General features: G+C 34.6%; 2 protein-coding genes across 12 annotated transcripts in view; one reads left to right on the top strand and one right to left on the bottom strand.

Moving 5' to 3' along the window:
* Positions 1-12,994, top strand: part of LOC140190872 (P2X purinoceptor 4-like) — a 63,975-nt gene that overhangs the window by 48,581 nt on the left and 2,400 nt on the right. For 2 of the 11 annotated variants that reach the window (XM_072247784.1, XM_072247779.1), the window contains 2 exons: positions 498-551; positions 1,143-1,431. The exons of 1 other annotated variant lie outside the window; for it this stretch is intronic. In XM_072247784.1, coding sequence (XP_072103885.1) covers positions 498-551; positions 1,143-1,199 — 111 coding nt within the window. In that variant the 3' untranslated portion in view covers positions 1,200-1,431. Of the gene's footprint in view, positions 1-455; positions 552-1,142; positions 1,433-1,494; positions 1,549-12,994 lie in introns of those variants that run through there. 8 more of the 11 variants (XM_072247780.1, XM_072247776.1, XM_072247785.1 and 5 more) reach the window with 6 other exon arrangements.
* The window catches only part of LOC140190871 (calcium/calmodulin-dependent protein kinase kinase 2-like), a 67,331-nt gene continuing 56,438 nt past the window's right edge, over positions 2,102-12,994 (bottom strand). The window contains exon 16 of the mRNA XM_072247775.1: positions 2,102-4,207. Coding sequence (XP_072103876.1) covers positions 4,135-4,207 — 73 coding nt within the window. The 3' untranslated portion in view covers positions 2,102-4,134. The remainder of the gene's footprint in view (positions 4,208-12,994) is intronic.

Genomic DNA, 12,994 nt, shown 5'->3' with positions numbered 1-12,994 from the left:
TCCAAATAGCTTTGTAGAAGGCATTACCCCAGAGATTCACATACCTTTTCCAATAAATACTTGTAATATTGGATAATTTTTCTCACTACATTAACAAGTATAATTTTTTTTGTGTTATTTATTTGATTGGGTTCTCTATCTAGTTTTAGGACTTGAGTGAAGATCTGATCATATTTTAAATCATATTTATGCAGCAATAGAGAAAATTCTACAGGGTTCACAAACTTTCTAGCACAACTGTAAATAATGTGGACTGAGTTGGCCAAAAGGCCCGTCCTTTTCTGTGCTGTATACTCTATATTATGAACATCACTTGAAAAGAGAAAGGTAACTTACAATGCACAGGTAAAATTTGTTATGCATATAAATTTTTTAAAAGTTAGAAGTTGTATTAATTCATTTCAGATCATGGAACCCCTCTAAAGCCTCAGTATAATTAAAATGTTTCCTTTCAGACAACAGTTGTGTGTGATATTATTGTCTTGAATTTCTTAAAGAAAAAAAATTACTACAAGGAAAAGAAATACAAGTATGTTAAAGATAATGAATTGGTAAGTCAGTAAAACTTTTTCCCTCTTGAGGCAAATTATTTGTAGCAATTAACCCTATTTTATAGTATTGCAGATAAATTGTGCAATTGGTAAAAGGTAGAGATGTGAGGGGTTCATTTGTTTGTTGTTCTCCTGTTCTCTAATTTGCATTCATTCGCCAACCCACCATTTATTTGCTTTTGTTATCCTAGTTACCATATTATGCTGCAGTAACTTATTATATGCCACATACAGTATTTGCAGGGCTATAAAGACGATCCTTCCTGACATATGACAAAAATATTTTGATGAACCTTTTTAAAAAATGTTGGTGATTTTCATTTCCTATAATTGTTTATACCATAAAAGTACTGAATGCCAAATCCAAATGGACAGAATATGGAAAACTTGTAAAGTCAATTCTACAATACATTTAGCACCACATTAAATAATGTTACAAGCACATCTCCAAGAGTGAACTATTAAAAAAAATCTGAAAAAACATTTCCCACTGAATCTGATCACATTATAATGCTGTAGTATTAACTTATTTAAGAATGTATTATAGTTAGGAAAATCCAGAAGTGTATAACTGTATTTTCATGTTAAAAGGAAATTGAATCAGAAGATGGGTTTGGAACTATATGCAATTTCAGCACTTCAAACTGACTTTCGATATACGAATCGCGGTTGTGCAAAGGAAATTTTCTTCTTGATTTATGACTAACATGCCAATGTAAAAGTTGGAAATATTGCTGTAAATATGATTGACCTGAAGAAATTAATCCATAAACTTAGAGGAAATCAGTGTTCTGTTAACTAATGAATTTTGATGTTGAAATAAAAATAACCAAGTATCAAACTAATATGCAGATAGTTATTGAAAACACAATAGAAATTTACCTGTTGAAAATATAAATTATTTAAGAACTGATGCTAATGTGGGCCAGCTTTTTTCCTTTAGGAGTGGGCAGAGAAGTGTTGAATAGAAAAACTTGAAAAAGTCAGAAGTACTTGTGTAAGTTACTCTTCTGAAGTAATTTAGCAGCTTAAGCATAATTCTAATACAAAGATCTTCAAATTATTTTACCAGGATGGTTTCTGAAAAAATGGACAAAGCTTATAGTGATATTCAGTTTTCTCCATATGTTTTAACAACTTGCTTTCTTTGCTCCTTATTTGCACAATAAATCAATAAAAATTTTTTATTTTCTTACCTTATCACACAGTTGGATAAACACTATAAACACCACTATTCTGGAAGAACAAACTTAATAAAGATTATAGCTTGTAAATACCTTTTTAAGTTGTTTTATAGATGGTATCAGCGAATACAGAATTAGGGCTACTGAACATGTGAACATGACTTGTGATTGTATTGTAATTTCTATATGAATGAACATACTTCACTCACAACACTAAAATCTAACCATTTGCCCTTCAGTTACTAAAACTGTTTTGGATGAGAAACTAGATCTAAATTAAATTACAAAATCAAACAAATGATCATAATGGATGTATTCACTGTTGTAAACATCAATTTAATAAGTGTAAATAACCATTACAATTTTCTTATTCTATAAATCCATTTTAATAAAACTGAAGACAAATTACTTACCAACATTAAAGTCACTAATAACTGTAGACTATCACAAAATCTAGCATGTATCCATACTTATGATTTCATTACGCAACTTAATATAATTAAATCTTAATTATAGTGCTTCCAGCTCCAAAAATAATGTCAGTATATCAAGACATGTAAAGTTTAATTTAATTTGATACATTAGTTCTATACATAGAAATTCAAAGCTTTTGAGAATGAAATATCAAATATAAGTTCACTAAGAGATAGCCAGAGCAAAGTTCTAATGTTGAAAACATCTATGTATGCAAGAATACCACTGATATTAAATATAATTGTTTCCATAAATACATAATGCAGATATTTATAATCTGTATAAAACATAACCATACATAATTTTAGTAAATATACAAGTTATATTTGGCAATACACCAGAAATATTGCAGCAATATCATAACTGTAACTTTTATCTGACCACTGAAAAACTGTCAATATCACAAAAGGATAGAAGGCCACTGTGTCCTTTGTTTTCAAAATGTTAGAAGATATTTTTTATCATCAGCAACTTGCACTTACACAGTGACTTTTAACACAAAATGCTTCAAGGTTATCAGACACAAACTAACAGTCAGGTGTTAGAGGATGTATTAGGATAAGTATTTAAAAGAGGTAGGTTTTAAACAGCATTTTAAAGGAGCAGTAAGTAAGTTTCACCAAAATTTGTATTTTAAACTGTTAATAGATAACAAAGGGGTTCTCTGTATTATGCTCACTATTCCTCATTCTCTAATATAATAAATTGTAAGTTTCTATTTAAATATAATGCACAGTGCATCAAATTCATATGACTACCTACAAGCATTATTCTCCTACTGCATTTACAAAAGCTTACAATGTTTAATCTATTATTCATTATAGTGAAAAAAATCTGTAGTCCTCTACATTTTCAACAGAATTCACATAGTGGGAAATTCAGAACAAAGACTAAGCATCTATCCCATGCATATAATTAATTAATGCACATTGCGCATCACGGAACTGGTATTTTCCCCCTGGAAAAGAAATGTATTAAGAAACCACAGCATTTTGTTTTTGCATTTGTTTACTTTCAATAATTATAGCTTCTCTGAGGGGGGGGGAGAAGAGTGTTCAGTCATTGAAATACATAAAGGTAACATACACATAAAGAGGATAGTTTTACAGCCAGTTTTATAACCTTATCTGCTTTTTAACCATTGGTGAAACATTGAAATGATACATGCTTGTTTCATTAATAAATATGCTTAATAAACCACTGTAAAAGTGAATAACTTCATAAATAACTAGCAATTGCCATGGATGTAGCATTTCCATTGAGAAAATTACATTAATTAGTAATAAAAATATTAAAATGTCTGCACTACAGATACTTTACAGATTTATAAGGAAAATAATGTTTAGTAAACTACATATCCTGTATAAACTAATACTAATACTACAAAACTAATCAATAATGTGCATTATTCTTGATATTGTAATTAACTATAATAGTTTGTAAAAATTAGTCAAAAATAATAGTAGACCTTTACATTAAATGAATTTTGTAAACATTTTGCAATATGCATTCTGATTGCTATCATGATGTGAAAATCACTTTAAGTACCTACATTTTTCTCTTTTGAAGGTGACATTCTAGGCCCCAAATGCCTTTAAAAACATGCGCCACAAATAGAAAATGTCTTTTTTTTTAAACATTCTGTATAAGATTTAAAATGGTAAGATTAATCAAACGTCTGCACTCATACAACTACTGTATCTCAATGACTTAAAATGAGCACATCAATATTTCAGGCAATTATGCATTTCAAAGAATTTCCATGCAAAAACACAAAATACATTAAACTTATTGTGAGTTGATTATGCAGCTGGTAGTATCATACTGATGCATTCATTTAGTTTCTGACACATCTACAAATATCAAACAGCTGATAATCTTTTTGGAAACCCAAAGAATATGCATGTCCTTTATTGCATATAACCTCATGGCAAAACTTCATCCTCTCCAACTTCTGGTAGTTCGGAGTTTTTCATACTATCTCCACTACTTTGTTTTCTGTTGAGAGAAAATGTACGTCCCATTCAACTAAAGCATCAGTTACGATTTGATCTCAAATTTAAATACATTTTGTTAGTCTCTGGTCTCAAGATGAGGGATACTATTTATGTGTAGAACTACCATGATAAAGTTTTAAATAGCATTTTAAAACATTGTAAAATATTATACAAAGATTGTTGTTTTATGAATGTTTTATATGGTATCTCATATACATCACAGTTGAGAATAATCGAACAGTTGTGTTAACATGCCAACTATAACTCAGCGAATTATCCCAAGGTAGCTTTTGGAAGCTTTGCATCCAATACTAGAAACTATTACAAAGATTAATATTTGACCTAAATTTTACATGCTTTATATGGAAGGACTTAAAACAGAAGATTCTTGAAGTTAAGGTAATAGGGCAAATGCCAGATTGAAAAAATCAAGGATGCGCCTGAGATTAAAATGGAGAACGACTAAGATGAACATAGAGATGGGAAATTTCAAAACAAGGCAATGCTATCAGTAAACCTGAGGATAATAGGCAATAGGACTTGTTGGGAATTTTTTTAAAAAAGGGAGTAATAACTTTGGGTGATTTCAGGATTATGAAATATATTAGATAGTCCAGCACGGCACTGGAATACTTCTAATGATAAAAGGTATGGATGAGAAATTCAACAGCAGATGGACTGAAAGGGACAGAGATGGATGATGATAAAGAAGGGGATATCAATGGTAATGAACCACTGCGTACATTTTAAATTAAAAGAACACATCTTAGGTAAAACAATTTAAAAATTAACTTTTGAACTTTGAACTGTGTTTGAGTATGATCACTTAACTGTCGTACTGAAAACAATATGCAAGTCATAAGAATATAGAATACCCATTATTTATTGTGGCAACAACTCAGAGTAGTGATTTGTCTGGGCCTACTGTAATATCTCTAAATGGATTTTTCTTCCTTAAATAGAAAATGGAGCAAGGGTATCAGTAAAATGAAATAAGATAGTTTACAATGGAATGCCAAACGTGTACTTTCATTGAACATTCCACATAACTTACTGCATTTTGCTAAAAGCCCATTTCATTTACTTTGGTCAAATTTCAAATTATTTGCACACTCTGATTTAAATCCTTGCTGTTTAACAGTTTTGGGTAATTTAAAAGATACAATATGCAAACATCCTATTTTACCCAATTAGTTCAAGTCAGTATGTTTGTCCTCAATCTGTAAAAATAGTTTTAATCATATTTACCAATATTGATCTTATTTCTGTTCAATGCCCTTTATGGTTATTCACCTATGCAATTCGATCTGGGTTATGCCTTCTACAAATGGTCTTCCATCTGACTTCCACCATATCTCTGTGCAAACTAACTATTCCTCCCAACTTTTCCCACTGTTTCCCCCTCAACCTTTCAATATGTTTTATTATTTTGCACAAATTTTTTTAAATTTGTCAGTGACAGACAAGACAGTCTGGTGTGGTTTATATTAATTCAGTTACTCAATTCAGTACACTAGCTTAAACAATATTACAAGTTTAGTATATTTGCATAATATAACTGAGATCATAACTGAAAATAGACTGAGTTCCAAGATACACTTATATCACTTTGTACAGCTGCTTCATCATCTTTGCATGATGATGTTTATACAAAAAATCTTCCCCACATGACAAAACTTTGTAGACAGAATACACTTATTGCACAGAAATTCTATTGGATTCATTTCATGCAGCGTTTGGATTTGCCAGTAACTCTGAAGATATATTTGGCAACAGAGTGCTATGTAGTTTAATACATAACTAAATATAAATCCTAGGCAGACAATATGTAATAACAACACAAAACAAAATACAACTATATTCTCAAAGATTTGCATAATTTATGTACTTTCCACACAAACTACAACTTTTTCTCCATATTGAAAGAATTTGAAGATTCAACTGAACAAAGTTGTTTCTTCACTGTAACTAGAGTTACCTTGAACCATACACCTCTCACCTGCTAACATGCACTGTATTTGTATTTAGCATCTGGTTTCCCTCATTTTATATGGTAAACATTTTTTGCTAACAGGAAAGCTGGATGTACAAGTGTTGGTAATACTGTAAATTGTGAACAAATAAATGACATTGTCCAGAGCAAGAACCTCTACTTTATATATACCCAATAACTTGGCTTCCACAACAGTCTGTTGAAAAAATTTCCACAGATTCACAATCATAGATCCAGTTAAAGAAATTCCTCCTCATCTGTTCCAAAAAGGACATCCTTCTATTCTGGAGCTGTGCCCTCAGGTCCTAGACTCTCCCACTATTGGGAATATCCTCTCAATGTCTACTCTTATCTAGTCCTTTCAATATTTGATAGATTTCAATGAGATGGTCCCCAACCCCATACTTCTAAACTCAAGGAAGTACAGACACAGAACTACCAAACGCTGATCATACATTAACTCTTTCATTCCTAGGATCATTCTTATAGACTTCCTCTGGACCAGGGCTTCCCAAACTTCTGTATGTCATGGAATCTTATCATTAACTGGGGGTCCGTGGACCCCAGGTTGGGAATCCCTGCTCTAGACTCACTTCACATTCTTCCTAAGGTGTGGGGCCCAAAACTGTTCACAGATGCGGCCTGGCCAACTCCTTATAAAGCCTCAGCATTATATCCTTGCTTTAATTTTCTAGCCCTCTTGAAGTGAATGCTATCAATGTATTTGCTTTCGTTACTACTGACTCAACCTGCAGGTTGCCCTTTAGAAAATCCTGCACGAGGACTCCCAAGTCCCTTTGCACCTTCGGTTTCTGAATTTATTCCCCATTTAGAAAATAATCCACACCATTATTCATTGTACCAAAGTGCATGGCTAGACACTTACCTACACTGTATTCCAGCTGCTGCTTTTTTGCAATTCTAATCTGTACAAATCTTTTTTTGCAGATCCCCTGCTTCCTCAATACTTCGTTGCTCCTCCACCTATCTTTGCATCATCCACAAACTTGGCCACAGAGCCATCAATTCTGTCATCCAAATCACTAACATATAACATTCAAAGTTGCAGACCCAACACTCACCCTGTAGAACACCACTAGTCACTGCAGCCAACCAGAAAAGACCCCCTTTATTCCCACACTCTGCCTTCTGCCAGTCAGCCAATCTTCTATCCATGCTAGTATCTTTCCTGTAATACCATGGGCTCCTATCTTGTTGAGCAGCCTCATGTGTAGCACCTTGTCAAAGGCTTTTGAAAATCCAAGTAAACAATATTCACTGACTCTCCTTTGTCTATCCTGCCTGTTACTCCCTCAAAGAATTCCAACAGATTTGTCTGGCAAGATTTCCCCTTTAGGAAACCATGCTGATTTCAGCCTATTTTATCATGTGCCTCCTAGTACCCCAAAACATCATTAATAAAGGACTCTAACATATTACCAACTACTGAGTTCAGGCTAACTGGTGTATAATTTGCTGACTTTTGCCTCCCTTCCTTCTTAAATGGTGGAGTGATATTATTAACTTTCTAGCCCTCCAGAATCTAGTGATACTTGAAAGATCACTACTAATCTCTCCACATGGTCTTTATGTATCTTTTTCAGAACCCTGGCATGTCATTCATCTGGTTCAGGCAACTTATCTAACTTCAGATCTTTCAGCTTCGCAGGCACCTTCTCCTTAGTAATAGCGATTATGCTCAATTATACCCCCTGACTCTCTCAAAAGTATGGCATGTTGCTGGTGTCTTCCAGTGAAGAGAGATGCAACATTTAGCTTGTTTACCATTTTTTAGTTTCCCACTCCTACCTTTCCAGCATCATTTTCCAGCAGTCTGAATTCCATCTTTGCCTCAATTTAACTCTTTATAAATCTGAAAATTCTTTTATAGCTTATTGGTTAGCTTACCTTCATATTTCACCTCTTCTCCTTCTTTCTTTCTAATTGGAGTCCAGGGATAGACATATCAGAAGTGGCCACATATTTTAATTCCACGTCCCACTCCCATTCTGATATGTCTATCCATGGCCTCCTCTACTGTCCAGACAAAGCCACACTCAGGTTGGAGGAACAACACATATTCCGTCTGGATAGCCTCCAACCTGATGGCATGAACAATTACTTCTCTAACTTCCACTAATGCTCCTCCTCCAGTTCTTACTCCATCCTTTATTTTTTTCAAATGTTCCCTTTTTTCCCTCTTTTTCTCTCTCTGTCCCTCTCACAATTACTCCTTGCCTGCTCTCCATCTTCCTCTGGCACTCCCCTCCCCCTTTCTTTCCCCCTAGGCCTCCCATCCCATGATCCTCTCCCTTCTCTAGCCTTGTATTGTATCCCTTTTGCCAATCAACTGTCCAGCTCTTGGCTCCATCCCTCCCCTCCTGTCTTCTCCTATCATTTTGGATCTCCCACTTTCAAATCTCTTACTATCTCTTCTTTCAGTTAGTCCTGACGAAGGGTCTCGGCCTGAAATATCGACTGTGCTTCTTCCTATGGATGCTGTCTGGCTTGCTGCGTTCCACCAGCATTTTGTGTGTGTTACCATTGTAACATTGCCCATCTTACATGCCTTTTCTATCTCCCATTGTAATTTGTACCCCACATCCTTGCTACTGTTCAGAGGCCTGAATATAACCCCTATTAGGGTCGTCTTGCCCTTACAGTTTCTTAACTCTACCCACAAGGATTCTACATCTTGATCCAACATCATTTCTTCCTAAAGATTTGATTTCATTCTTTTATTAACAGAGCTACCCCATCACCTGTGCCCACTTGCCTGTCCTTTCCATACTGATGTTAAGTTTCCAACTGTGATCTTCTTTCAGCTACAACCCAGTGGTGCCCTTGTCATACCTGCCAATTTCTAACTGCTCTATTAGCCCATTTACCTTATTTCGTATACTGCAAGCACTCAAATATAATACCTTCTATCCTGTATTCACTATCCCTCTCAATTTTGTCTCCATATTGCCTACAGTTATATTCTTAACCCTTTCTAGACTTCGTCTTATTCTTTATTCTGGAGACTTCAGTAACCTCTCCTGCGCTTGAATAGGGGACGGCACGGTATCATCGGGAGGCAGCACACTAGTTCCAGTGCCAGTGATCACCAATCAGGGTTCATTTCCTGTCACTGTCTAGAAAGTGCCTGTACATTCTTCCCATGGCCACGTGAGGTTTCCCCTACTCTAAAGGCTTACGGTTATGGGTTAGCAAGATGTTGGTTCGGAAGCGTGCTGACACTTGCAGGATGGTCCCAGCACAACCTTCAGACTGTGTTGGCTTCTTTCCATAATACTGGTGTCAATATCCTATGAATTCAAACCCAGTTCTCCCACACCAATCTTTGAGCCATGCATTTAGCTCTGATTTTATTAACCGTGTGGCAATTTGCACATGGCTCAATTAACAGTCCAGAGATTATTACCTTTTTGGTTCCATGTTTTCCTAAACGCTCAAATTTTCTTAGCATAACACCCCTTTCCTTGTTCTTCGATACACACATGGACCACAACAGTCGGATTTTTCCCATCCCACTCCAAATTCCTCTGCAGGTCAGATGAGATGTCTCAGACCTGGGCACCAAGCAGGCAACACAGCCTTTGGGACTCTTGATCCTTGAGGTAGAAAATTGTGTCTGACTATACTATACTCAATCACAACTAAATTTTTCTTCTCTTCTCTTTCTCCTCTTGAATAGCTTCCTGAACCAGCGTGTTCATCCAATAAATTCTCAATACCATATGGGATGATTGGTAAATGGAATTTTGGTTCAATCCATATATGGAGGAGGCAGGGGGGGTGGAATTGGTGGTTAAACCATATTAGCCTATACTAAAACACTTGAGTAATGTTGTCTGGTTGTGATCAAGCACAACACAAACTCATGTTGATAAATGACACATACACAAAGAAATGGGATATTGCTGAAAAACTTCTTTTGATCAAGAAGAAAATTAGAGTAACCTACAAAAAAAAATCAACATGTACCATTTGACAAATTTAATGTTTTACTTAATCAAATACAATTTATGAAACTTATTTCTCAGTCACCTGTGATGTTGATATGAAAACAAAATTACCAGAATGAACCAAAACAAAACTGGAAACAAATAATGAGATTTTTCTTTTAAAATACATTCGATGAAACAAACTTCCCCTGGTTACACTGCAAAATTCTGAATTATTAAATTCATGTTATACTTTCAAACTGCAGTAATTTATAATAATCAATTTGGCGCAATAGCATATCTGACTTAATTTCGATATTGCTCAGTGTATTTGATTACTGGCAAAATACAAACTTGTGCATGCACACAATAAGCACCATGCTATCAATATTGTGACAGTTTGTTTGTTACCTTTCAAAATTTCAAGCATGCTTTAGGAAGCACCATGCAGCAAAGAACACAATACTTATCTCTGGATGTAACTGCCCTCTTAAATAATGTGTGATCCATTCCAATAGGATAAAGAATATTTCAATGTTGACTTAATTAAGAGTGAATTCTCCATTGCATAGCTTGGGAGAGCTTGGGTCAATGTTGTCCAACAGAAATCAGCCAACCAGTGATAACATTTAGCCATAATGCACAAATTTTAACAGTGAACTACCAGTATTGAGTTATCAGGTAAAAGGAGCAAATTGACTTTTTCCTAACCTGATTGGAGTTTGCTAACAGAATGACTGTGCAATAATCAGGAATATTAGATACATTAAATATCAGCAATTAATAGTCCATTTACCACTCATGAATACTGATAATAGCATCTATGAGGTGGTTCAATTGCATATACAGTTATAACTCCTCTTTTGCCATGTACTGATCTTGGAGCTGATTGCAAGCAAGTCATTACAAAAATCAGAACACCGGGGCTTGCCAGGGCCATTAGTTTGGGATTTATATGTAAATTAGTGTGAATTCCAATTTAAACTTTGTCACATGTGCTCCATATTTAAGCAGTTGTGACACAGTGTGACCAAATGTGCACAAGCAGTCCAGTACATGTATTATGAATATATCTATAGAACACATTCTGAGATGTTTTGCATTATCAATAAATGAGAATTCTTTATATAACCTTTAAAAATTCCAAGGGAAACCAATTCATATGGATACCCTTTAAGGTCCTGGTTCACACATTATGTCACAAAACATGATGCAATTAAAGTTATTAGTTGCATGATATAACATGCAGACTTGTATACTCAAATTAAGTGTTTACCTTTGACTACTATGCAAATAGCAGTATTTCACATTTCCTGACTTGTTTTTTCTAGAAATTGGTGGAAAGTTTACACAAGAATGAACAAGCATTTGACAGTTGATACTTTCACTTTTAGGTTGAATTTGTGAACAGCATTCAACACTCTTGTGATGGTGGCATTATTAACTTAATAATCATAGATATTATACTTTACATGAACCTTTTGATTAGAATAAGCTATTTTCTTGTATAAGCAAGCTTCAGAAAATGTGTTTCTTTTGTATCTGACAACAGCTAGCCACTTAAAAATACCAGTGAGATTTGAGAAGCTCACCACACAAGATAGTGCTTTTATGAACCTTTGCTATGAGAAAGCTAACATATTTTAACATACAGAAATAAGTTTGAGATTACAATGTTTATACAACTGGCATCTAATGGCATTTGCATTTCGAATTCATATCCATATCAGCATGACTGAATCTTTCAGATGCCATATGAAAAGATGCCAAAGAAAGAAAAGATAAGCAAAAAAAAAATCATAGATCTACGATAGTTATATATGAATGCAGATTGAGGCATCATCATTTCTATTTTCTTTAAATGCTTAATTCCAGATAAAAAGTTGCTCATTGTTTATCAAAACTGTAAAATATTCATTATGATTTAGGCATGATATTTTTTATTAGTACATAAGAAAATTGCTTATTTTCGTTTATTACAAAATTTCAAGAGATCCAAAACAAAAACTGCTAAATTTCAGCTGGTCAAGCAGCACTTGTGGAGGCAAGGGAATGATCTTAACATCTTGGGTTAAGACCCTGCATCAGGACTAAGGAAGCAGCAGGAAGATAACTAATACATAGAAGTAAGAAAGAGGGATGACAAGAGGCTTGTAGGTGAAAGGTATAAATAGAAAAAGGAAAGAATAGGCCAATAGTGTTGTGTTGGCAAGGGGAGCGGGGAGGGTAGACACAGAGGCTAGTGGAACCAGATAAGGGAGGGATGATAGCCAGATAGAACCACTTGGAATCATTTGCTTTCTCCTCAACCCCCACTTTGTTTACAGCTTTCACTTATCAAACTCTGTCACAACATACCCCCTTTTTCTCTTTGCCTCCATCTGGCTATCATCCTCCTCCATCTGGTTCCATCTATTACCTCCCTGCCTCTTTCTCATCCCTCCTTGTGACCAATGTATATTGACTATGTTCTCTCTACACCCTTAGTCCTGATGCAAGGCCTCAACTCTGAACAATAACCATTTCTTCTGCCTCCACAGATGCTACATGACCCGCTGAGTTCCAGCAGTTTGTTTGTTGCTCCAGGTTCCAGCATTCAGTTTCATGTATAAGCAAGTTTCATTACTTCCTACCCTCTTTAACTCTAATGATATTAAAATCAATAATAAGTACTTGCTTTATTCCAATTATTTATGTTTGCACTCTTGAAGCAAAAAGACCAAAACTATAAATACCATTTTGTTAATATTTTTCACTGGTAAGCAGCTTGATCGGTGAAAATAAATAAGGAAAATTTTTTATTCATTTTATCAGTTAAAATTTTAAAAATCAAATCCAAATTATA

The sequence above is a fragment of the Mobula birostris genome, chromosome 31, assembly GCF_030028105.1.
Source record: "Mobula birostris isolate sMobBir1 chromosome 31, sMobBir1.hap1, whole genome shotgun sequence".
Classification (NCBI taxonomy): domain Eukaryota; kingdom Metazoa; phylum Chordata; class Chondrichthyes; order Myliobatiformes; family Myliobatidae; genus Mobula; species Mobula birostris.
Note: the sequence above shows the minus strand (reverse complement) of the source record. Positions and strands in the feature narration are given on the sequence as shown.